At 42.0% G+C, this 27,524-nt stretch overlaps 1 protein-coding gene across 2 annotated transcripts in view; it reads right to left on the bottom strand.

Annotated features, from left to right (window-relative positions):
- ARHGAP26 (Rho GTPase activating protein 26) overlaps positions 1 to 18,283 on the bottom strand; it is a 399,050-nt gene extending 380,767 nt beyond the window's left edge. Inside the window, exon 1 of one of the 2 annotated variants that reach the window (XM_011367454.2) lies at positions 17,766 to 18,283. In XM_011367454.2, the coding sequence (XP_011365756.1) occupies positions 17,766 to 17,919 (154 nt within the window). In that variant the 5' untranslated portion in view covers positions 17,920 to 18,283. The remainder of the gene's footprint in view (positions 1 to 17,765) is intronic. The other variant, XM_011367455.2, reaches the window with a different exon arrangement.
- Positions 18,284 to 27,524: the final 9,241 nt, after the last annotated feature.

Here is a 27,524-nt window from a genome sequence, read left to right as displayed (position 1 = left end):
TCTTTGGCCCTTTGGCAAGGCACGATGGTGGTAGGGGAAGGGCAGACAAGTGAAAGAATGAGAGGGGAAAAAGAGAAGAGAAAGAAAAAGAAGAAATGGGAGCAAATGAAAGAGAAAACATACGGATGGTAGAGAACATGTTATCTACATTAGTGCTGGAATTTTATAGAACACAAGGCCTTCGGTAAGAAAGGAGGGACTTTCATGTTAAGACCTTAGACACCCCCAAACCATCACCATTTCAGCCATGAGAAATTTACTTCTTTATTAATAATTCCAAGAATGGTTAAAGCTGAAACTCTCCAAATGCAACTACCCAAATTAGAATATTACTGAAAATTTTTTCCTCTGTAAAAACAAAAATTCCTCTCTTCTGTCTGCCTACTGGAAGTGGAGTTCTTCCCACTGTCACCAGGAAATTACTCTCTCCAAAGGAAGATCAGAACGAAGAGAGAGACATGGTAAAAGAAGTCCTAAATCACAGACCTACACACACTCAGGAATGAGTGGAATTAGTCCTGTTGCACTAGCAAATCTGTCAAAAAGTGGCAGAGGAGAGAAAAATTGAGTGCCAAATTCACACATCACGGCATTGAAACTGCAGTTTTCTAGGGAGCTGCAAGTTGTTTGAATCCAGCGAAGGAAAATGATATGTAGCTGAACAAGATCAAGGTACAAAGCAGGCAGGAGAGCACCACACTTTGGGCCATGAGTTAAAAATCCTGAGGAAGTAGCTGCCTAGGGTTGGGAGGATGGGAAAGATGGGGATGATGGCTAAAAAGTGCAGAGTTTCTTTTGAGGATGATGAAAATGTTCTAAAATTAATTATGGGGATGGAAGAAAAATTATGTGAAAATACTAAAAGTCACGAATTGTACAACTATAAATGAGTGAATTATGTGGTATATGAATTCTCTCAGTAAGCTATTTTAAAAGAATCATAAGGAAGGACCTCCAAACTCTCCGCCCACCATTGCCTAACCCCCTGTTAGCACATTTGGGGAGCTCAGTAATATGACTGCTTGGGGTGTCACACTAAGAGACATGAGTCATCTTTTTCCTGCATGACATTTCACAAGTTTCTCACTGAAGATTGCCATCAAAAAACATTTCAACCATCTTCCTTTAAAAGACTCAGTTCTCCAGACTGGAGTGAAGGGGGATGATGAGACCCCAGAATTCAGAACCCAGACTTGTGAAAACAAGTTCATTTTAAATTATCTTCAGCTGATGATCATCTTCATGCTTGAACTCTGTGCTGCTCCCTACACAAAACTCTAAGCCCTATTGTGTAGTCTTTTCATTACAATATGGTGTGAAGTTATGCTGGCCAGAAGAGATGGGGGAGATGAGAAGCAAGCCAAAGTCATATCCCAAAAGAAAAGGAGGCCAAAAGCTCTTAGTTCCACTCCAATTTTCTATGCAATGGAGCAGAGCTTCCCCGCTGGGAAACTGATTACAAGCCTGCTGGCTATGTAAAGAGGAAACAAGATTTCTCTCCAGAAAGAGAACCATGTGTTGCTCTATACGGAGCTGGCAACATGGTAGCTTACTGACCTTGCACACTGGGTTCAGAGAGGCTTCAGTCAGAGAGCCGGGAGTCAGCAGCAAGCAAAGCTGTCTGGAGTATTCAAGGCCTGGCCAGCAGACAAGAGGCAGTGGCAGGACATGGCCAGGGCTGGGTGAGGTGCAAATGCACAGGCACCCATCCCCAGGGCCTGCCTGGCCTTCCTATTGCCTACCACAGGAGTCCTGAGGCTGATGATCTGCTGGCTAAGAATTTGTACCAAACATCTAAATGCTCTGGTCAGATACAAATGCAAGAAACCTCTGTCTTTGAAAGAGTGGCCCACGGAATTTCTTAAGAAGCAAACTGACCGGGGGAAAGCAGTACTCATATCTGGTAGCCAAACCCCAGGGTCTCAAGCGGCTGTGGTCTACAGTGTCACCCTGCCCTACTCAGACAGGTGAGAACCAGCTGAGATCAAAACAGAGATAAGGAGGAGCTGTTTCGAGAAATGAATCGCCGCAGGGCACCTCCCAAGTCTGAGCAGGAGATCAACTCTCTCTGGGTTTGGGGCACCTCTCCCCTAGAGCCATCAGCCAGTCTCTCTCCTACTCTCCCCCAGACACCAAGTCCCCTCTAGCTGTGCAACAGCTCAGTCAGCTCATTATGCTTCCTGAATGTTTTTAAAGAAAAAAAAATGTGCAACATAATTACAGGCTCTGACCCCAGATGACTTTAACCCTGACAAGAGCACCCAAGACTTACTGTGGGAAAACGTTTGTCCTGTGATGATTGCCCATGAGCATAAAGTTTCCTTTCAGAAGCTTCCTCTCAACCACCCCCATCCCCTACCCCCAACTCCCAGTGCTACATAAGGGTCCTAACTCACAGGCCAAGCTTATGGAACAACTGGATCCCACATGTGAAGCCACAGGCTAAGATGTTCTGAAGTGGGTAGAACTTGTACCCTTTGAATCATTCCCTGACCTACCATAATGGTTCCTTCCAGATACCTGAGATGTCCCAACATGAGGCTAGCTAGCACAGCTGTGCAGGTTAAGGGAGAACAATGGATCCGAGACAAGGTTTATGTATTAGGACTTAATGTGTGGTCTGAGGACCCCTCCACACAAATCACCTGGGGTCCTACAAAGAACTCAGATTTCCAGACCTCATCCCAGAGTGCAAGCACCAGAATCTCCTTGGGGGAGCCCATAAATCCCCAGGAAAATTCTCATGCACATTTACATTTAAAAACTACTTCTTACAACAAGGACAATCTAGAAATGACAATAGTGGTACATTCCAATTATAGGGCACTTAAACATGCACCTGTTTGCCCTGCTAAGCACAATACCTACAATTGTTTATTCCTCACAATAACATTATATGGTAGATATTTATCACTCTTGTACTTAACGCTGCTTTCTCCAGTTTCACCTGCAAAGGTCAAATCCAAAAGCCTTTGGGCAAGCGCTCACTCATACTGGCCAGAATGAAACACCTCATTATCAGAGCAAAAGTCTCTCCAACCCTCTTCTTTCTACTCCTCTGCTGAATGTCATTCCCCAGGATTTTGGCCTCCACTCTCTTCTCTCCATGCCAGTGGTTCTCCACCTTTGCTGCACATTGGAATCACCTGAGGAGCTTTTAAAATTCTCCATGCCCAGGTTGCAACCCAAATTACATCAGAATCTCTGGGGACAGATCCTAGACTCCACAGGTGATTTCAATGGGCAGCTATGGCTGAGAACCACAGCCTAGACCACTAATAGCACCTGGTGAGACCCAAAGCTACATTTCTCTCCAGAGTGCCAGAACTGCGTGTATCACGGGAACAACTCAGTAAGGTCAACTTGACTTAGCTCCATAGCCTCCACACACACCACAGTTCTCATGTGGTACAGTTCAGCAATTTCCCAATACCTTAGGTAGAAACTTTGGAGATGCCTCAGACTCCTGCCTTCTGTCAGCTGTTGACTACATGTTCCCCTCCTTACCTACACCAATATGTCACCTCAAAAATGCCATGGAAGCCTGCATTCTCCTCCATAATTTCTCAACATTTGTTTGAATATTCAAATAATGATTCCATTGAGTAAGGTGATTTTCAGAAAAGTGTACTCTCTGCTACTCACTTTATATACTCCCTAGCACACTGGCACCTACTCCAACACCTGTACCCTAAGCTGAGAAGCACATCCTTCTCCCTGCCATCCCCTGCCCCCAGGCACGATGGCCAGATGGTCCATTCTCTCGCACACCTCTACCTTGGGAGTGTTAGCATAGTGAAGCTCAAATGACTGAGTGAAATACAGGGTTATTTTAGGTGATACAATGACAACTACTTTTCAACTTAATGATTATAATTTTATGATTATTTGAAGATATTTTCGAAAAAATATTGCTAACTGCATCAAACATAATTTCAGAATGTTATAAACTTCCCTTTTGAAATAAATGTAATTTTTAACAAATACACTTTTTCAAAATAAACAAACAGTGGTAACAGTGGGGCAAAAATCACAGAGGAAGTTTTCAGTGACTGATTTTTGGAATGCTGCCTCCTTGGGCTCGATAAACCTTTGCCTGCCTTTCACAAAGTTCTCTGCTCCCTCCCCTTTTAAACTGCTAACAATCATCCCGTTCTACTTTCTGCAGAAGGTCTGTGCTTCCCCTGTCTGTCAGGACACTGAGCGCCTAGTAGACAGGAACTGCCCCATCCCAGAAACCCACCATCAGGAGCCTTCCGCCCCAATGTGAGCTGTCACAGGCACTAGAATAGAGACCACACAAGACAGGTGACAGAATCCTGTCCTCCACCGGGGCAAGCGCTAAGCTCTGCAGGACAGGCAGCCAGAAGAGAGATGTCAGAGAAAATGCTCTGTTCCCTAGCCACTCCCCAGAAATTCTGATGTCCAGAGAAGCTTCATTGACAGAGAAGTTGTGCCTACTGGCCCAAAGTCATGATCTCCAGTCACTAAAGGTAGGAGACCGCCCTCCTTTACCACCTGCCAAACTTCCTGAATAATGCACAGGCTTCACAAAGATAAAAACTCAACAGCACCTTCACTAGGACCACAAACAAGTCCTCTGGGGCCATAAGCCAAGCGATTCCCAGAACACTGTGTCTCATTTTAGGGAATGATTTTGTTGTGGCTTTTAATTCTAGAATCAACAGTACATACAGACTGAAGGTAGGAAATGGAGAAAACTCTAAGCATTGTTTTATTAAAGGCCACTCTTTAACTAGTGAGTTTCCTTCCTACTCTAAAATCATGATTTACAAAATTCAGTTCACACAGAACTTTTCAGAAACACTCCTATGAGATAGTGATCAAAATAAAAAACTGTACATGCCCAGCAGTTCCATTTCTAGGCATTCATCCTACAGACCTACTCACTCATGTGCCCATGACAAGTGCCACAAAGATATTCACAGCCGTATTGCTTGTAATGGTAAAAGGATGGAAATCATCTAAATGTCTATTTTTAGGAGGCTGGTTAAATAAACTGTTACATTCATACAGTAGAATATAATGCAATGCTAAAACTGAGTTAGCTCCACATGTACTAATGTAGAATATCTAAAATATATTAAAATAGTGCATTATTGCAAATATATGCAAAACAGTGCAGATGGCATACTACCAAAAAACATACATAAATATATTTGCTCTCACATGCATAAATTATATCTGAAAAATACACAAGGACTAGTAAAATGCTGCCTCTAGTAGAAGAATTAGGTATCGGGAGACCAAAGGAATTAAAAGAATACTCACATTCCTTGTTATCTTTTTTGAATTGTCTATCATTTACCTACTTAGATAAAATTTTTAAAAAGAAATATAAGTATGAATTAAAGTAAAAATGTCTTTTTAATTTTATTTGCTCAACTGATAATCATTGTCAACACCTGCCCCACAAGTGTTATAACAAGATATGCAATCAGGAATCTGTCAAGGTTTTAGTTCTGCTTGACAGTCTTCCTGCCACAGAAACTGCCTCAAATTTAACTCAATCTGCCTGGAAATCTACTTAAAGTCTCACAATAGGGAGGCAGTTGTATTTTCAAAGTGTTCAAATTAGCCTGGAGTAAACTTAAAAGAACAGCTGATAGCAAGATCAGATGAGCTTTGAAATCTACCTGTGGTGTCTTTACAAACTATATAAAAAGGGGTTTATTTTGGTTTTTCCTTTGTGGCAGCAAGAGAGACAAAGCGTAGCTACTGGCTTGGCCCAGAGGAGCCAGCTAGTTAACAAAGTTTGGTCCAGAATTCCAAAGCCCCTCAGACCTTTGTTCATCTGGCAAAGAAAACACAGACACGCACACACACACACACACATGCAGAGGCACACAGACCTAACCCCAGGAATCTCCTCTTTCTAAATATAGTAGGTGACTGCCCAGTCTCCAAGCTCACCCTCTGCAGCATTCTGTGCCTTCCAACCAAGGTGAAATGAGCCAGATGTAAACATGCCACGACGGCTTCTGGCCCACAGTGCCAAGCTGTTTTCCTTGCTATTTCCTCTTCTATTTCTCCACTCTGGGTTTCTACAAAAATGTGTAAACCCCAGTGACTCTAATTTATAAACATTCCTCTGGCCATTAATGTTGTTTCCTTACCCTAACAAACGTAATCTCCTTCTTGGTCCCTGAAATTTGTGGTTGGAATAGCTCATGAGATACGGGCAAAGCCCCATCCCATCTCCCACTTTATCTGTAAGCACCAGCAGCTCAAAAAGGTATCGGACAGGTCCAAGGACACAGCTAATTAGGACACAGCCAATTAACTGTAATATCTCTCTCTCTCTCTCTCTCTCTCTCTCTCTCACACACACACACACAATTTTTTTCTTCTGTCCCCTGGTTCTTTTAGAATCCATGTCAGTGCCTAACAGAAGGATCTGTTCTGTCAAGGATGCTTCTAATTTAAACAAAAGGTAAATCTTCTGAAACATACTCTAACACACTCAAAAGAACACCAGACAAATATCAACTGGATGCAAAGGACCTAAACAATAGATGTCAAAGAGCTTGTAAAAATTGGAGGTTGCCAACAATTCTACTTTGAAGAATCTTTAAGGAATCTTCAAGGATTCTGGGAATCTTCTATCCCATGGGAATGCTGGGACCCGCACACAAAAGTGGATGTGCAAGTGATCGCTGTAGCACTTCTAACAGTGAAAAACTGACAATCCAAATATCTTCCAATAGCAGATTGAGTAAATAAGCTATGGCATATCCACACAGTAGAACTCAAAACAGTCATTAAAAAGAATGCACTATGTATGGGTACTGGCAGGGAATATCTCTAAGATATAGTATTAACCAGAAAAGCAAAACAGAATAATTCATATAGTATAATCCATTTATGAAAAAAATATGTTCAGAAAAAAAGAAAAAATACGGAACTGCTGACTGTAGTTAATGCAGAAAAGTGAGGGCTTTACTCTGTACCTTTCCATATTCTTTGATTCTTTTATGAGAATGTATTCATAAACTACGAAATTTTTTTCTTTGTACTAGAAGATTAGGTCATTCATTTACGCTGTTAATTTTCCCCCCTAAAACCTAACCCTCCCCAAGTCTTCTTTATTTCAGAAAATAGCACCATCATTCACATAATTGCTCAAGCCAAAAACATTTGAATCGTTCGTGACTTTCTTTTCTCTCATAGCCTAAATCCAACTAAACAGCAAACCCTGCAGGCTCTACTTCCAGAAATACTCAGATTCTGACCACCAACTCCAGTGCTGCCCCTCTATCGCAAGGTGCCATTGCCTCCTACTTGACCTTTTATAACAGCCTCCTAACTGGTCTCCTTGCCTCCATTCTTGCCCCACTATACCTATTCTCCACACAGCGGCCCCACGATCTCTTAAAAACACAAGTAGGATCATATCACCACTTCCTATGGCTGCCCACTACACTTAGAATGAAACTCAGAGTCCTTTCTGGGACTCGAGACCCCCATAACCTGGCTGCTAGGCTTTCCCTGTTCATTTGCCATCACTCTGCTCTAACCACCCTGGCCTGTCCAAACACCTGGTCCTCAAACACTCCACGCACTCTCCTGCCTCATGACTTCTGTACCTGTTCCTGTCATCCTAAAAGCCCTTACTCTAGACTAGGGCTTGGAGAGCACGGTAGGAGCAGAGCGGGCTCCATATTTGTAAATGAAAGCTTTCCTCCAATGGCGAAGAAATATACATAATTGAAAACATAGCGGATTATAATTTTAAAAATTAAAACTCGTATCAGTCAGAAATTTAAATCTAGAAAAACCACTTTGACTGTTAGCTTTATATTGGCATCCCTCCCTTGGCTAATTTTTAAAAATGCACTGGCCTTGACAGGATAATAAAGCATCTGCATGGGTTTCTTTCCCCAATAGCTCAGTGGTGGTAACAGTTCCTCCCTGACCCATTCTCATTTTGTCAGTTCATGGGGTTTGTGATAGATCATTAACTAACTCGCATTGGCCAGAACTGAGAAGTCCAGCTCAGGGCCTCTGCCCAGAGGGATGCTGACTGGCCTAACCAGAGCAGAAACCTGAACCTCAGCCTCCTCAGAACCACCATCCGAAGGCCTGGGATCCTGAAGCTGACCAGTCAAATGCATCTGAGGTTGAAGCAAATGGAAGCAAAAAGTCCCCAAATGAGTGCAAGTGGAGAAAATATAATGAGTGCTGCTCAATTTGACCAACAAAAGTTGTATGGGATAAACTAAAGGGAAAAAAATCCAAGATATAAAATATTGCACAACAAAAAGATCTGAATAGACATGTCAGCAAAGAAAATGCACCAATGACCAATAAGCATATGAAAAGATGTTCAACATCATTAGTCATCAGGGAAAGGCATATTAAAACCACAATGAGATACCCCTTCACACCCACTAGGATGGCTACAATCAAAAAGACAGACAAGTGTTGGCAATGACATGAAGAAATAGGAACCCTAGTACATTACTAGTGGGAGTTTAAAATTATGCTTCTACTGTGGAAAACAGTTTGGCAGGTTTCTCAAAAATTATCTAAACATACGTTAACTATACAACCTAGCAATTCTACTCCTAGGTAAGAAATGAAATGAACAAAAACATACGTCCACACAAAGATATGTATGCAAATGTTCACTGTAGTATTATTCATACGAGCCAAAAACTAGAAACCCAAATGTCCATCAGCTGGTGAATGGATAAACAAAGTAGGAACAACATTAAAAAAGAACAAACCACTGGTACATGCTACAACATGGATGAATCTAAAAACATTATGCTAAGTGAAAGCAGCCAGGTGCAAAAGACCACATATAGTATGATTCCAAACAGCTTAAATTTTCAGAACAGACAAATCTATAAAGTTAGGCTGTCTAACTTTTTGAAGTATTCCCTGAGGTTAGACTTAATTCGCTGTCCCATTCATTCATTTATTCAAACATTATTTATTGAGCACCAAGTGCCAGGGGCTCTGCCAGGCCTGGGGAGGCTGTGATAGGCAAGACACTCAGAGAAAGAGTCTCATATGGCTTACATCAAGGGGAGTGATCAATTACATCAATTACATGCTAGCAGAGGCAGACAAAAATAAGCCAACAAATAAGTCAGCAAAATAATCTGAGCTGTCAGTATGTGCCATGAAGAAAATACGACTGGAGGATATAGCAGACACTGTCCAGCAGGGTAGGGTAGGGATTCAGCCAGGCGATCATGGAAGACCTTTCTGAGCACGCCTTTGATGGATAATGAAATGACAAGCAGCAGCCAACTGTGCAAAGGAAGGTCTAGAGCTGAATCTTTCAAGGGGAGGGAAGAGCAAGTGCAAATGGCCTGGGGTAAGGAGTTTGCCCTGACTGAGGACTAAAAAAGTGACAGTGTTGCTAGAAGTGGTATGGGGAACATGTGAACGTGAAGGGCTATCACTCCTGTGGTTGTTACCTTACACAGCAAAAGGAATTTATCAATTGACTTCAGGTTCCTCAAAAGGGAAATTAACCAGGTGGGCCTATTCTAATCACATGAGTGCTTTAAAACTGGGGAGTTGTCTATGGCTGGTGGCAAAAGAAGAAATCAGAGACTCAAGGGAGCACTCCAAAGGACTTGGTGTGCTGTTGCTGGCTTTGACGAAAGACGAAAGAGCCACAAGAAAAGGAATGTAGCAGTCTCTTAAGAACAGAGAGTAGCCCCAACTGACAGCCAGCAAAAGAATGGGGACCACAGAAAACGGCTGCAAGGAAATGAACTCTGTCTACAACTGAAATGAGCTGGAAATTCTTCCCCAGAGCCTCCAGATAAAAGCTGACACCCTGATTTCAGCCCTGTGAGACCCAGAGCAGAGAACCCAGTCCCTTCATGCCTGGATTTCCAACCTGTAGAACTGAGACTAATAAATGCATGTTGTTTCATGCTTCAAAAATGGTGGGGGGGGGGGATGCAAATTAGTACTTGTCTGAAGCTTGAGGTGAGAATGGATTCTTTTTGGGGTGACAAAAATGTTCTAAAACTGGATTGGGGTAATGTTTGCATAACTGTAAAACTACTGAACTCTACACATAAAATGGTGAATGTATAATAAATCACTTTTAAAAGTCCCTGAAAATATGTTGACCTAAAACAAATGGCTACTTTTGAAGGAATAAGCATAAACATAATATTCTTGAGACACCCATGATAAATTGATATTTCAATTCCAAGTATTAGTAATCATTCTGAGGGGGGAAAAAATAGATGGAGAAGGAAAAAATGCCTTTTTATAATTTAAAGGAGAAAGAACAGTCTTTCTTAATGACAGTTGTTGGTAATTAAAACAACTGTAAAAGGGAATGAAATTTTGACACATGCTACAACATGAGTGATCCTTGAAGACACCATGGCTAAGTAAAATAAACCAGGCACAAAAGAACAAATACTAGATTCTTCCATTAATATGAAGTACTTAGAGTAGTCAAATCCATGGAGATAGAAAGTAAAATAGAGGATACTAGGTACTAGGGGAAGAGAATAATGGGGAGTTACTTTTTAATGGATACAGGGTTTTGGTTAGGGATGATGAAAAAGTTCTGGAAAGAGACAGTAGTATGGTTACATAACATTGTGACTGTACTTAATGCCAATGAATTGTACACTTAAAAATGGTTTACATAGTAAATTTTGTTTTATGTATATTTTACCACAGGGGAGAAAACATTCAACAATAAGAAAACTCAAGCAACCCAATTTAAAAAATGGGCAAAAGATCTGAACAGACACCTCACCAAAGAAAATATACAGATGGCAAATAAGCATATAAAAATATGTTCAACATAATGTTATCAGGAAATTACAAATTTAAAAAACAATGAGATGCCACTACATACCTATTAGTATGGCCAAATCTAAAATATAGACAATACCAAGTTCTGCTGAGGATGAGCAACAATGCAAACTCTCATTTACTGCTGCTGATAATGTAAAATGGTACAGCTACTTTGGAAAACAGTTTGGCAGCCTCTTACAAAACTAAACATACTCTTTACCATACGATCCAGCAATTGGGCTCCTTGTTATTTACCCAAATGAGTTGAAAACTTATGTCCACACATAAATCTGCACACAAGTATTTATATCAGCTTTATTCATAACTGCCAACACTTGGAAGGAACCAAGATGCCTTTCAATAGTTGAATGGATACATCATGTGGTAGATCCAGATAATGGACTATTAGTCAGTGATTTTTTTTAAAATGAGCTATCAAGTCACAAAAAGAATGGAGGAACCTTAAATGCAAATGAAAGTAGCCAATCTGAAAAGGCTACATATCATATTATACGATTCCAACTGTATAACATCCTAGAAAAGGCAAAACTAGAGAAATAATAAAAAGATCAGTGGTTGCCAAGGATGGGGCACCAAGATTTTTAGGGCAGTAAAACTATTTTGTATGATACTGTAATGGCCAATACATGTTGTTATACATTTATCAAAACCCATAGAATGTACAACACAAAGAGTGAACCCTAATGCAATCTATGGACTTTAGTTAATAATGTTATATCACTACCCTAACAAATATATCACACTAATGCAAGATGTTAATGAGGAATAGGTATAAGGGGCTATATGAGCACTCTCTACACTTGCTATGCAATTGTTCCATAAACCTTAAACTGCTTTAAAAAATAAAGCCTATTAATTATTTTAAAAAGAGGAGAACTTAAGCCTCAGTCAGTGGGTTGAGAACTACAGATGAGATGCAATTTATTCAATCCAAACGAGAGCAGAATAAAGTGGAAGGACTTTTTTTAAAAGCCAATGTTATATAAAAACTACAAAATCTTGTTTGGATTTAATTTGCTGTTGTTTATATTTGTATGAGTAATACTCCAAATGTCAGTATTGCAAATTATCACCATCTACAAATAATTAGAAAATGGCTTTTTTCTCTTTTATTTGCAAAGTGCTAAAGCAACGCAAAGGAACTGGGGGAAATGCTCTGTAACTCTACACTTATTTGTTCCCATTAGGGTTCTGTGAGTGATGTAGTTACTCCTAAACAAAGCAGGTTGGCACTGAACATCTTCTGGGAGTTTATACCATTCAAGAAGTGCTCATCTCACCACTGCAGAAGCCTATATCCAAAGTACAAAAGAATGAGATGCTTTAAAGCATGCTACTCTTGATATCCATCTTTTTACTCTTATTTTAATGAGCAAAGAGCTATTAACAAATCAGACCTAGGAACAGGTTTTTGGCCTTCCTTTTCGATGCTGTATAACCCAGTTAATAATCACTTCCACTTATAAAATAAATCAGTCATAGGGATATAATATACAGCATGTTGACTATAGTTAATAATACTATAGTGTATATTTGAAAGTTGCTAAGAGAGTAGATCTTGAAAGTTCTCCTCACAATAAAAAAAAAAAAATTGAAACTGTGTGGTGACAGATATTAACCAGACTTACTATAGTGACATACAAATATTGAATCATTATACACCTGAAACTAATATGTCACTTATATCTCAATAAAAATTTTTCATTAAAAAAAAGAAATTAATGCTATAAAAGTACACATTTTAAAAAAATAAAATAAAAAAGAGAGGATCATTGGTAATCACTCAGTGCTACCCCAAAGAGAAACTCTATTGCTTCACAAAGCCAAGAGATAGTCAGACACCCTCATTTGCCCCTCTAGTCTACAATGGTTCTTTAATTCTATCCTAGAAAGAGAAACACAAAACTTCAGAACACAATACAAAATCTCTGCTATTCTTTGCTACTCAGGACTCAGTATGAAAAACAAGTGGAATAGGACAATATTCTCAATCTAGCACCTGCTAACATCTTCCTCCTTTCTAAGGTCTAGATCCACGAATAATTTGCATCTTTACTGCCATCATGTTTACTGAAGGGTAATGTTCAAGAGAAGGCCTTGCAGTCCACTGCCAAGTTCAAAACTTGGTTGCACAACTTGCTTAGCTGTGTGAATTTAGACAAGTTACCCCAACTATAAAATGAAGAAAAGTAAGAATATCCATCTCAGGATGGTGGTAAGGCTAATGATACACTTAGCATAGAGCTGGGCACTTGGTAAGTGCTCAAATAAACAAGAGCTGTTGGCATTCTTATTAGACCACCTCTTTCTGTTAAAATTCACTATGGTTGCCTTGGGGATGTGACACAGGTCAGAGACCTCAGAATTATTAACTGTCAAGAATGAAATGAACAAGGTGTGTATTCTCCAAAAAAAAGCGTCACCCAGAAGAACACCTACCCTAGAGTAAGGCTTGATTCAGTACCACACACCCTACCCCAACTTAACTAAAAGCATATAGTGAGAGAAGGGGCAGACCTCTTAGTCTTGTTTTGGTGATCTCCTCTGCATCCATCAAAGTACCACGAACTAGAATGAAACCATTCCTCCCTTGTGGCTTGGAAACACAAAGGCACACACCTGGGTTTTTCTGGGCCCTGCGACACAGTTCAGTCTTTGGGACCTCATGAAGGAGAACAACTTATGGAATTCCAATCAAGAACTCCGTGCCTAAAGTTGATCCCCACCATCTAGGAGAAAACTAGTTAAATTGCATATCCAATGTCCAGAACAGGCAAATCTAGAAAGACAAAAAATATATGAGTGGTTGATTAGGGCTTTGGGCCAGAGGGTGGGGAGGTAATTGGGAGAAAATGTGGAATGACTGCTAATGGGAATGGGGTTTCTTTTAGGGGTGATGAAAATGTTCAAAGATTGATTGTGGTGATGGTTGTACAATACTGTGAATGCACTAAAAACCAATGAATTAGATGCTTTCAATGGGGGAACTGTACGGTAAGATGATTTATATCTCAATAAAGTTGATATTTTAAAATCTGCATTCTGTCCCACCTCTCCCACCTTAGACTATCAGAAAAAAAGATCCTCACTCTGTCTCAGAAATCAGAAGTCAAATTTAAAGGGGCATATCTCAGACAACAAGTCCATAAACCAAGTATCAAGATAGAAAAAAAAGGTCCTGAAAACCCTCATCACTCCTCAAAACCAATGGCCTAATTCACTTCCACTTCCATGAAATCACATTTATTTTACCACTGAGTCCATGAGACAGCCAAACATGAAGTCCAATGCATTCTGCAAGCTTTTCCTACAAGGTAGAGAGAGGCAGCCAGCCCAGCCACTGAGACAGGGAGCAATCTAGCAAGAAGATGGAAAATTTAAGTTTCCAGAAGTTTATTAGGAACAGCAAAGATGTTAGGAGACTTTCTTTTTAACCAGTGGTGCTTTTTTTTTTTTTTTGGTATAGCATAACTTTATACAAACAGGTTACCAGGATTTTTCCCACCAGTTTGTTAATATATACACAACTGTGTAAGTTACCACCAACCTAAGAGGTGGTAAGGCCTAAGTCCTGATGTCCAAACCCAAAATGTCCTTCTGCTTTTAAGTGACTTTTGCTCCAAATCTTGACAACCATGAATGCTGAAAGATGGTAACAACTACCATTAATTGAGCAGCACTATGTACCAGGCTCAAAGCTGAAATACTTTCTTTATACCACTGTTTAATTTAGTCCTCACAACCACCCTATGAAGTCAATGTGGCTATTCCTATATTACACAGGAGGACCTCAGGCTTAGTGACTTGCCCAGAGTCAACCAGTATGTGATGTCATCAAGATTCAAATCCAGGAAAATCCTAAAACTCTTAATTCTATAAGTCTGAACTTCATCTCCACCCTCTACTGTCTCTACAAAAAGAAAAAGAGACATAAACATACAGAATTCTCTTCAATGAGACATTGATTAATCAGATCAAAGAAAGGGTCATAGGCAAATAAGTGCCCACAGAAAATGCCTGGACAAATCGGCACAGAGAAAAAGTGACTGAGAGTCTCAAAGGCACTACTTCACATCAAATGAGAACTATCTATAAAACCAAAATTTTGAAAATGTAGATCCCAAATTATTTTATTGCTTATCTTCTATGTGTCCAGACCAGAGGTTTAGACTCCAAGGAAAGACTTCAAGGGCTTCATTTTTATGGAGTCCATGGTGCTTATCAGATTTTCAAGGGGATTCAAGAGACAACTGACCTAGACGACAGTTTTGCTTCAGGATTAAGTGCACAGGCTTTGGAATCAGACCACTTGGATTCTAAATACACTTAACTGCTGTGTTGTCTTGGACAGGTTACTGACCTCTCTGATCCCGTTTCCTCACTCATAAAATGGAAGTAGCAATAACGATGCATAGCTGAACTTTAGTAATCCCTGAAGGCCAGTTTTATTGCCTCAGATTAACACACAAATGAAACCTAAACCCAAAGATCTGTAAATACTAATTATAAAATAAAGCCATAAAGTTCTGGAGTTAGAAGAGACTATGAATCATATAAACCAGTGTTACTTATATAATTATATTTATTTTTGAAAACACTGGCTTTACATTTACAGTAGTGATAAGTGTCATCTGAAGAAAAACAATATGCACATAGTGATATAGTAGTATAGAATGTAGCATGCACCTAATGATAATGGAATGCCTGAAGTCTGGGTCATAGTACTTGACCGACTTTGTCCTCTTTATTTTAAAAGGTCACATGACCTATTCAAGGAGTAGTTAATATTAATAGAGTATAATTAGTAGTAGAGCTGGATATACAGAGATTAGAAACCTAGTTCCACATAGTCTTTCCCCCAAGTTATAAGGCTGATCCATTCCATTAGACAACTTCAGTAACTCTTGAACCCTATCACTGCATCGTTTCCTCCTATGCAAAGAATTCCTACTCACCCCACCCCTCAAAAACAGTCACAGGCAAGTAAATTGCCAGTCACACACATGCACCCTCTTCAGATTCAAGGCCGAGATATAACATGGAAGTACAAATTCCAGCAGGCTTGGTCCAGGGGGTCCACTCTGGGAAACTGGGATGGGGCAGGATTAACAGCTCTGCATCAGCAGGTACCCCATCGCCGGCTCAGACATGGGGGTTTAAAACCAAGCCCCACTACTAGAGCTGTATGATTATAGGTTAGTAATCCCCCCATGCCTATTTTGTCATTTGTAAAATGAATAACAGCACATGAGATAATTCATAGGTGAAGCAATGACTGGCATGGACTAAGTCTCTGTAGCCACATGGCAGCAGAATATCCACAACTTCATTCTCAGTGCCCAGCACACAGCAGGCACTCCAAACATTCACTGAATAAAGCAGAGGCCCAATTAAAACAGGCCTGATATTCAATCAAAATTTGTGGGCCCAACCTATAAATGGGCTCCTAACTAACCCCCAAACCAGGGATCGAGTATTTCCTGAACCAAGGATGGCCCTGATCACTGACAAGGAAAGTCTGTTCGCATGTTTCAGGTCAGACTCCAGCATCCGAGGAGCCTCATCACACCACACAGTTTACTTCACCCCAAAAGATTAGCACCTGCTGCCCTGTGGTTCCATTGTCTCCTTCATTTTTAGAAACAACAGGCTCACAAAATGACACCTCAGGCACCTGACTTATATAAGTCTGCTTTAAAGAGGCCTGAGTCCAATTCTCACAGGTAGGTTCCTACTCCGCCAATACAATCTTTCCTAGCTAAAAGGTATCACCTATTAAAAATTCCATCACAAAGAGAAAAAATAAAGTCAAAGATGATTCCACACTCTGCCTTCTCGTTATTCCTGATTCTCAAAACTAAAAGTTGGGCTGAACAATCTGTAAATGGGTATACTGAAAAGGCACCAAAAAACGATCTTAACAATCCAAGGCACTCATCCCTAGAACACTGGTTTGGCCAGAAGGAGAAACTCTCTGGCTCCGCAAAAGTCAAGGGAAAATCATACACAGAATGCAAATTTCATTTCTCCCCTACCAAAAGGAAATAAAAATGGTTTTACAAAAGAATCTTGAAGGATGTATTTAAACTTATCTTTTCTGAGCAAGGACTGAGGATGTTCCTTCTCAGACCTTTTCGTTTTCAAGGATAACAGGAGAGGTAAAAAGGAGGGCAAGGAAACAGAAGAGAGTCAGGATATATTCGTTCTATTTTTAAACCCTAGGCCAGAGTAAAGGAACATTCTGATTCTGTAGTCCCACCCCTATCCCCTCTGCTAAACACAAGAATCAGGACCCGTAGATGTACATGGCCCTGACTCTAGATTTAGGGGTTACTGACTGCCAATACTCCAAAGAATTCCTAGCTAGACAACCTTTCTAATCAGTCCTTCTTTGGGTGGCGCCTGTGCCTTTTGGAGAACCTGGCAGCCCTGAGCAGGCTGGAGCTACGTACAGGGAGCAAGCAATCACAAGCCGCCTTTCCCCTAGAGGAGTTAGCGCTCCCTTGGCCCGGCGCGCTCCATTCACACGGCTGAGCACCTAGGGGTGAGCAACTCTTTCCCAAAGGAGCCAGAGTCGTGGAAGCGCTAGAATTTCCCAACAGGCTGCGGCGCGCCAGAAACTACAGTCCTTACTCCCTGGACACCTGTGTGCCGCGCACATTCATCCGTGGTGGCCCAGAGCACCACTTGCCCTCGGTCACCTCCCGACCATCTCAGAAAGCAAACAGCAGGGGGACCGATCTCTTTCTTTATCGGATTGTGGCTGGCTCACCCATTTTACGTACCTTTTCCGCCTCATTAAAAGCACCTACGCCCGTCCCTCAGCGCCCCGGGGACAGAAAACCAGCCGGTGCACGGACGCCAAGGGCTGAGCAACGCCCGACGGCCCCTCCCGCCCTGGGGCCCCTACCCTGCCGGGCTCGGGGGGCACTCACTCTTGAGCGCGCTGATGAGGGACTTTCCGTCCTTGATGAGCTCCTTGATGAATTTGTTGGTCTTGTCCAGCTCCGCTTCGTGTGACTTGAGCGTCTCTCGGAAGTGCGGGCTGTCCAGACAGCAGTCGCTGAATTCCAGTGCGGGGAGCCCCATAGTGCCCAAGGCGCCCAGCCGGGGGACGCACCTCCCCCGGGGACCGGGCGACCCGCTGCCCCCAGCACACACGCAGTGGGACCCGGGCTGGCACCCACTACGGCCGTCGGCTCCACAGGTGTGGCGCCGGCTCGCCCCCCGCGCAGTGTCCCCCTGCGCGCACGACTTCCAAACCGAGCCGGGACCTGGCTGCTGGGCGGCTGCTCCGGCGACGCGCCACGGAGCGGCCGGCGAGCAGGAAGCTCAGCGGCGCACTTACAGGGGCGCCGGGAAGCCAGCGAGCTGGAGAGCGAGCGCGGCCGCCGCCTCCCCGCCTCTTTTCGCCTGTTCGCTCTCCAGCAGCCTCGAGCGCCCTCTCACAGCAGCCTCGGCCACCCCGCGGGCGTCCGGGCTGCTCGAACCTGCTAGCGATGACCTAATCCCAGCCGAACCAATCAGCGCGCCCACCTCAGGCCGAACCCCCCCCTCGGCCTCCCGGGGACGCCCGACCCTTCCGCGGCCTTGACCCAATCAGCGGGACCTGGAGGCGGGGCCTCAGGTAGAAGGCGGGGCCCGCGCCACCGCCTAAGTCCGCAGCACAAGCTCCGCCCCCTCCCGCCCGCGAGGTGTTGCCGATCCTGATCCTTGCGGGTAATTGCTGCGGTGCATGGACCCCCGCCACCCCCATTCTTCCCTGCCTGCTGCGGTCCGGGTCAGAGCCCAATCTGCGGCGTCTGCAGGTCTGGGGAGCGGAGGAGCCTAGATGTGCTGAGCACAAAAATACTGCGAATGAGGGCTACCGTTCCCCTCTGCCCGCCCTGCATAGCTGGGCAGGTTGCATTCAAAATGCAGCCCCTGCCTCAGGAGAACCCCGACTGCACCAAGCAACCATGTCGACCCTAGGCACACGCTTTTTCTTGCAGTCAGGCAGAAAATATTTGCATCTTAAAATTACCAGCTCTTCTTGACTGCAGTCTTCCCGCCCCCTTCAGTCCCTCCGCGTCACAACCACTCCTGCCCAAAACCCGCCCACAGGGGCCCTCCTCCGAAGGATCTAACATCCTTAGAATTTCAGCTGCCTGTTGTTTTCCTACTGAGCATCTAACATTATTTTACATATTTTCGCCCACTGCCTGTCGTCCTTTGCTACACGGTGAGCTTCGCAAGAAAAAGGCCACCTCAGTTTTCTTGTGCACTGAGGCATCCTTAACACCTAGAACAGTGGCTGGCATTTAATAACATTGAGCGCTTACCATGTGCTAAGTGTGCTACAGAGACTGATAAGTATTTGTGGAATAAATGAATGGATCCTTTCAGGTGCCCCTCTCCATCTCCCACGCTCAATGTGTTGCCCTGTTGTCCCTGTGTTCCACCAGAGGAATCAATTCAGGCAGCTCACTCACCACTGTACCTGTCAGGCTGGATCTCACTCACCATAACGGAACAGTGGACTCCTAGAGGGTAGGGGCTGTCCTTGAATAAATTATTTGTCCAGGAACTAGCAGCTTTCCTTCAATTATGTGGTTTTTCTGTTCGTTTTTTTCTTTTCTTTTTAAAATAACTCTGCTATGTGTAGGCACCAGGCTAGATACTATGGATACAAGCAATATAACAGAATGAACTTGACTGATGCTGGTCAGTGAGAGAGAAAGAAGCAACAAGCAATAACAATGCTGTGTGATAAGTTAGAATAGCAGAAGGCCTGGGTGCTTGGGAACATGAAGGGGTCAATAACTCGGCGGGGCCAGAGAAGGCCTCGGAGAAATTGATTGATTAAATGTATGCATGTATGCATGCATGCATGAATTAATGAATGAATGTGATCTATTTGCTGGTTGTATCTACACATTTAGACTTGAAAGAAGGCATGGGTTATAAACTCATGCTCAGCTCTGCCATGTGGGACCTGTGCGACCTTGAACAGTTAATCTCTCTAAGGCTCAGGGGTTTTTTTAGTGTAAAATGGAGATAATAATATTACCCACCTCACAGGGCTGTTGTGAAGATTAAAATGTTGGGATGCACATAAAATGATTACTTAAACCAGCGTCTGCACTGTAATAACTATTCTCTCTCCCACCCCAAAAAATGTTAGCTATATTAGGTGGTTACTAACCATGTTGTTGGAAGATGAACTTTGACAAATTTCATTTTTATAATCTTTTGTTTCCTCTGACAGATGTTAGATAAAATTGTTAAAGAACTGATTTTTATAGTAATACTATGAATCGTAAAGGTAGGTGCTCACATGGAGATAGAATAGGAGGTAGGTTTCTTCTTTTGTTCTGGTAAGCAAGGAAGAAATCAAGAGCCTGCAGGGGACTGGGGGGGGGGGGAGATTCTACAAACTGGAATGCAAATTCAATTCAGGATTCGAAAAAGAGAAAAAATTGAGGGTTACTTTGGAACCATCAGGATCTAACTTTTCAGAGAAGATTCCCTGCCCTCCCAGTTTAAGTAGTTCCCACTCTTAGTCTCCATTGTTATTCTATATCTTAGACTCCTGATAGTTTTCTTCAGTGCAGGCATAACAATTTGAAATTATTCTGTTCATCTGTTAACCCCCACACACATTGTCCCCCTCTCCCCAAACCCTACTTAACTAGATGTAAACTCCCTGCTGGCAAAGACAGTGCTAAGACTATATGGTTCATGGCTGTATCCTCAGTGCCTAGAACAGTGCCTAAACATTGTAAATTCCCAGGAACTATCTCATGGATGGATGGATGGATGGATGGATGGATGGATGGATGGATGGATGGATGGAAAGCCCTAGCAGACATTCAGTGCTTCAGGCTTTCTCTAGAAGTGCAAAAAGGAAAGTGAATTGACCTTGCAGCTGCCATAGGAGGAAAAGAGAACTAGTGAAATTTGTGACCAAACAGACCCAGAACTGAAGCCTTTGGACCGCATGGACTAAGAATTTCTAAGGGAAGGAACAAAGGGAAGACGTGGCAGCTGAGTGACCCCAGGCTAAAAAAATATGTCCAGAGAGAAAGAAATATACTATTGACTGAAACTTGGGGCAAATTAGAATTCAGTAGTTTGTTTCTTTCTTCAGGCACAATAATCTTCCTTCACCTACCCATGTACTGCCTCCTAGGTCTCCTTTCTCATTGTTTCCTCCTCAGTTTCCTTTGCTGATTCCTCCTCATTTTCCCACTCTCTGAACACTGGACCATCCCAGGCTGATTCTCAAATCTCTATTCATACACACTTCCTAGATGACCCCAACCTGCCTCATGGCCCATCTACACACAAACAACCTACAAATATCTATCCTTGTTTTGACCTCTCCACTGAACTCCAGATAGGTGTACACAACTTGACTACTGAACACTCTGCCTATATATCTAAATAGGCATCTCACCCTTAAAAAGGAACCAGACATGTGACCCAATCAGAGGCAATGAGACAGAATTCTTAGACTTGCTAGAGCAACTAGGCCAAAGGTACTCTTTGTTGAACTTGAAGCCGGATAGATATACATCGGGAGCTAAAGCAAGTCACTATATCACTGGGCCTATCTGAGAATGAAGCTAATTCAGAGGAAACAAGAGCTGAGAGATGAAAGAGAGACCAAGTATCAAAGACATTGTTGAGATCCTTGACCTGGCCATAACTGAAGCTAGCACATTGCTACACTTCTCAATTATATAAGTCAATAAATTTCTTTTTTAAGCTTTGGCCACATAACCTTTGGCCAAAAAGTCCAAATGAGAGAAATAATTCCATCTCTATTTTTTTCTGCTTCATCCACCTACAGGAAATCAACTGTCTAAAATTATAGTCACTTCCTTAGCCCAGCTGGCCTATAATGCAATCTACACTATGCTCAGTATCTTCAGGTCAGCCTCTTGTCACTTTTCATATCAGCTTCATGCTCTGTTTCTCCTTTGTGTTCTCATTGTCACAGAGCTCTAGCCCTCACTTAAACTCGCTGAACTCACAAACTTCTAACTTCCAAGGTCCACTAGGCTATATCCCTCACTGTTTCCCATGAACATTTCCTGTTCATTATATTTACCTACAGTGGGCTCTTTCTACCCTACCAATCTGTTTGTTTTAATAACTAGAGGCAGGACTGGATAGAAGCCACTTCTGTCCCTAGGCTTAGAAAGCCCAATGCCAAATTATTGTGCTCTGGCCACCACCCAACACCACCAGAACACTCTGTCCAAACTCAAGCCTTCTTGATCCAACTGTTGTACCTGCTGCTGCTTTTGCCTCCCTCCCTCCTGATGACAAGCTCAGCCTGATGTTACTTCCATCTCTGTCATCTCTGTCATTACGGTTCCACCCAGGACCTTTACCATTTCCCCTCAGAGATCTTGGGAAATTCTGTGAAGTCATATCTTAGTGCTCTAGAGTAACCTAGCTTCCAAACACTATTTTACAAACGCCATGATGATGTTCTCCCTCCTCAACAAGGCTATTTCCCCTTTCCTGCCTCCAAACAGGCAAGGTAAGTTATTTATATCCGCCAAAAGAAGAAAATATTGTCACAGTTGTACAAGAAGACTCTTTCCTTCAGCTTTTGCTTGAAACACAGGGAAATAATAGAAGGATGAATGCTTCTCCGAGTGCAGATGATGACTCAATCTCTTCCTCTGCTTTTATTATCTTTCTCTAATTCAAAAACTATAAATTGAGTAGCCTTCTATGTTCTTATCAAGCCCCCACATACTGAGTTGTAACCGTTCAACTCAAATTCAACAAATATTTAATTGAGCATCCGTCATCTGCCAGGCACTGTTCTAGGTAAGGGCGTACAGAAGAGAATGAGACAGGCAAGATCCCCGATTCATTCAGATTCTAGTCTAGTGAGGGTAGAAATGAGGCACCAAATGAACATGTAAACAAATAAATGGACAGAATTTCAGGCAGTGAGAGGTACTATAAAGAAAATATAAAGGGATAATGTATTTCAGAGTAGGGGGTACTATTTTGGGTACAGTGATCAGAGAAGGCTGTTCTAAGGAGGTAATATCTGAGTTCAAACCCAATTGAAGAGAAGGTACAAACCATGTAAAAATCTTAGAAAGAAGTATTCCAAGGCAGGTCAGCACATGCAAAAGCCTAAGCTTGGAAAAAGACTGATGTGTTAGAGTAAGGATCGGTAAAATATGAACCATGAACCAAAGCCAGTCTGCCTCCTTTTTTGTACAGCCCAAAAGCTAAGAATGGCTTTTACATATTTCAATGGTTGGAAAAAAAGAAGAATATCTTGTGACGCATGAAATTTAAATTTCAATGACTATAAATAAAGTTTTCATTGGAATATAGACATGCTCATTCATTTATATATTTTCCATGGCTGGTTTCATGCCTCATTGGCAAGGAGTTCAGTAGTTGCAACAGAGACCGTATGGCCTGTAAAACCAAAAATATTTGTGACCTGGCCCTTTGGAGAAAAGGTTTACAGACCTTTGTGTTAGCAGAACAAGAAGAAATATCTTCCTAGGCTTGAGATACCCTTGAAGTTCTTTAATTAATTTGGATCCTTTTGCCTACAAATAACAGAAGAGCTGTTTCTAGTTAACTTAAGCAATGTGGAAGACTAAAGATAGCCATAAACTCTTTGGTACTTTTCCTATCAAGAGACAGAATCTGTTTTACCTCCTCTTGAGTATGGGTGGGCTTCATGCCTGCTTTGACCTATAGAATATGGCAGAAGTGATTCTGTGCCAACACAGACTTAATCCTGAAGAGAATAGCAGCTTCCACTTCTTGCCTCTGGGAGCACTCTCTGGGAGCCCTTTGCTCCCTACGTAAGAAGTCTGACTACCTTGAGATAACTATGCTGGAGAGGCCACATGGACATGCTCTCACTGAAGGTCCCAGCTGAGCCTAGATTTCTAGCCATCACCACCAAGATGCCAAATATCTGAAGGAAGTCATCTTGGAGTTTTCAGAATTACCTATGGAACTTGTTAAAAATGGAGGAGCTGGATTTGGTATGGGGTAGGTGAATCTGTATTTTTAATTATCTTTCATCTGATTCTGTTTACAACCAATTTGGAAGCCCACTACACCAAATTTTCATAGGATCCAATAAAGAAAAAGAACTTTGCAGAACTAAAAATGGATAAAGTGATTTATCCATTAGCCAGCAGAATACCACTGAATGACCTCAGTTGATGTAACAGAAGAATCACCTCTCTGAGCCCTGCTTAGCTTCCTGGACCACAAAATTGTGAAATATAATAAAATAGATACTGTTTTAAGCTACTCCATTTTGGGGTAATTGTTAATAGCGATAGATAATCAGAACAAACAACACAGAAATTTTATCTCACATAATATGAAGTTCAGAGGTAGATCAGGGTTCACCCACAATATATCCTGGTACCGCTTTTCTGCAGTTCCTTTGGCTCTGCTCTTAGCTTTGGGTTGGTGTCATCATCAAGCTGGCAGCAAGATGGCTGCAGTAGTTCTAGAAGTCTCCTTCAAAACTGACGATGTCCAGACGAAGAAGAGAAATTATTCCTAGGAGAAAGAATACATAGGTTGATCAGAATCTATTCTGGGATTAGGGATGGGTTCTCCTCAGAGTCTCTGGGAAGTGATGAACACCTGATCAGCATTGGTGGAAGGATCATAAGAAGGAAGTAGGGAGGAAGTAAGTGGATATTGGTTCAGCAATCCACTGTATTCAAGGGGCCTTTCTTTCTTCCATCATTCATTTATTCTTCCATTCATCCAGAGTATTTCATGTTAACCCTCTATAAATATGCTTTTGAAATTAAGTCAAACATTGTCAATAACAATAATTTCAAATGGTTATACTTAATATTTATCAAGCCTTTACTCTAGTGGCAGGCATGGGGCTAGATGTTAGGGCTATTGCAATTAAACAGTGCTTAAAAGTTTAAGGGAGGAAAACAACAGGCCCAGCTGTATAATCTGCAAAACTCAGCACAAAGTGAAAATGGAGAGTTCCTTGTTCAAAAATTAATAATTTCAAGATGTCAACAGCCTAGCATTAAACCAAGCATGGAGTCTTTCCAAGTACAGGGCCCTGTGTGATTACATAGGCTGCAAGCTCAAGAAACTGGCCCCGGGAAAGAGCAAGTGTCTACAAGAGAACAGTGGGAAACCTAGTTTAGGTTGGGAGGCAAAGCGGGTGAGGAAAGCCTCTCTGAAGAAATGATAATTAAGCAAGGACCTGAAGGATGGATGAGAGTAATCAGGAGAAAATGTGCCTCCCCAACAGTTCCTTTGGCTCTGCTCTTAGCTTTGGGTTGGTGTCATCATCAAGCTGGCAGCAAGATGGCTGCAGTAGTTCTAGAAGTGCCTCCCCAACAGAATAGTATTCTTCCTTTTCCCTGATGTTCCATGTTGGTTAAGAGACTTAGGATGGCCTGCCACCAGCTGTGATGAGATAAAAAGATAAAGGTAACAGATCTTGCTGTCCGTGCCAGCTCAGGCCTGTTTTCCAGCCCTTTGCCGTGTTCCAGATCTTAGCGCTTGAGTAATCTAACCCTATAATCTGACCCTTCCCCTTCAGTACCATGGACCCCTAGAAAAGCCCCAGCCCTGTTCCTGCAGTGCAGGAACTTGCAGTTGAACACTCAACTGCAAGTGCTTTGTAGAACAACAGCCTAACTTTCCTGATCCACTTGGCCCAGGCCTGTCATTAACAGGGAAGAGTTCTCCCCGACCTCATATTCCCTAACCCCAAACCATGAAGATAGTCAACACTAATTGGATCACAAAAGGTTTTATCATCAAACCCAAGTCTTTTCCCTAAAATCACTTTATCCCATTTTTAGTTCTACAGTGTTCTTTTTCTTTATTGGATCCTATGGAAATTATGGAAATTTGGTGTAGTGGGCTTCCAAATTGGCTGTAAACAGAATCAGATGAAAATTTTATTAAAAATACAGATGCGCCTACCCTGTGCCTAACCCAGCTCCTCCATTTTTAACAAGTTCCACAGGTAGTTCTGATACACTGCCAGGTCTCTAAACCATTGCTTTAGCAAACTAGACAGAATAAAGAGTAAAAATTCCTACTTGGTTGGTACAAGTCAGAAAGTTTCATTTCTGTTGTTAAATGTGACCCCTCAGGCAAACTACTTTTATTCAGTGCCTCAATTTTCCCATTAAGTAATGTGGTGATGATTCTTTCATTATATCTCTACTCTAGGGCTCTCGGTAGTATAAAACTCTTGTTGCCTTCCCCTTATCTAGTCCCCCTTCTGGTGGCAGCACCTCGATTTCCTCTGGGAACTAACTACCCCTCTCCCATTGCAGGTAGGCTTGGTAGGAATGTCTATCAAGGTTCTCTGATGCCCTGCCTGACTAATGGACCAAGACCCAAGTTTGGGCAACCAGATTTTCTCTCTCTGGAAATTAAATCTTGAGATAAGTGAAGCAGAGACTGAAAATAAGTAAAGTTGATTCATCTGGTATGGATGACTCAAAAAGTCTTAGTTTCTGCTCCTTTTTCTGGTTCCTATGTTTTCTGAAACCTAGTTTTCAGCTTTTCCTTGGGATCTGTGAGCAAACCTATCGCCTTCTAATAAAGTCTTTGTTTTACTTAAGTGAGCTAGAGTTGATTCTGTTGCTTGCCACCAAAGAATACCGAGTCTTGGAATCTCAATCTTTGATAGTGTTCTATAGGATAACAATGTTATGGCTTCCATTCTTGTAAAAGCCATTATGAATGATGCTCTTATAACTAAAGTGACCATTCCAAGACAAGAGTTTATTTTAATAATGACATCTTGATTACAGTAGCAACGGTGAAAATTCCTCAGTAGGAGATTATTCACTCTCCTGTTGAAATATCTTAAATAGAAACAGACTTTGGGTAAATACTTTTTTTCTAAATGAGGTTCATTGTTCAGGACCAGGAAAGAAAAAGTCAAGAGAAAAAGGAAAAGGGAAAAGAGCTTGAGTTCAGTTTAAACCATCTCCCCTTCAGCTGCATCCCACCCTGTACACACAAATTTAAGAAAAGGTCTATTCTTTAAGAGTTTAAAAGAGCTGAAAATTGCATTCAAATATGTACTTTAAGGGGTGACAATTGCAGAGGAAATAGCTTTAGTAACTGAATCCTTTCCTCTCAGCAATCTCTATTTTATTTCTGTTCCCATCTCATTCATTGCTGCAGTTATTACTATCTCTTGTCTTTTATTGATATCGTCATTATTAGGATTCTAGATAACAGTTACTGAGCACTTCCTGTGACCCAGACATGATGCTTTACAAATATTACCTCATTTAATCTTTACAATGGCCCTTCAAAGCCAGTATTATTATCCTCACTTTACAGAGGGGAAAACTGAACTCAGTGAGGTTAAGTAATAGGGCTAATGAGCAATGCAATCACTTAATCACTTATTAGCTATGTGTCCTATCTGTCCCCAAGCCTTCCTTCCACTACACCATATTGCCTTAAATGAAAACCACCTGCTTAATCCAAGGCATCACTGAAAAGAGTATTAAGTGTGGCATTGCAACTCAAATAAAATGTCAACTGAACTCACTACCCATGTCAAGTTCTGTTTCCCTGGCTAGACTACAAGCTCCTTGAGGGCAGGAACTATGAGTTGTCAACCACAGTATCACCATGCATGTCTGGCACAGAGAAGATTCTCAAAAAAAATACTTCTGGAA

The sequence above is a fragment of the Pteropus vampyrus genome, unplaced genomic scaffold (assembly GCF_000151845.1).
Source record: "Pteropus vampyrus isolate Shadow unplaced genomic scaffold, Pvam_2.0 Scaffold134, whole genome shotgun sequence".
NCBI classification, from domain to species: domain Eukaryota; kingdom Metazoa; phylum Chordata; class Mammalia; order Chiroptera; family Pteropodidae; genus Pteropus; species Pteropus vampyrus.
Note: the sequence above shows the minus strand (reverse complement) of the source record. Positions and strands in the feature narration are given on the sequence as shown.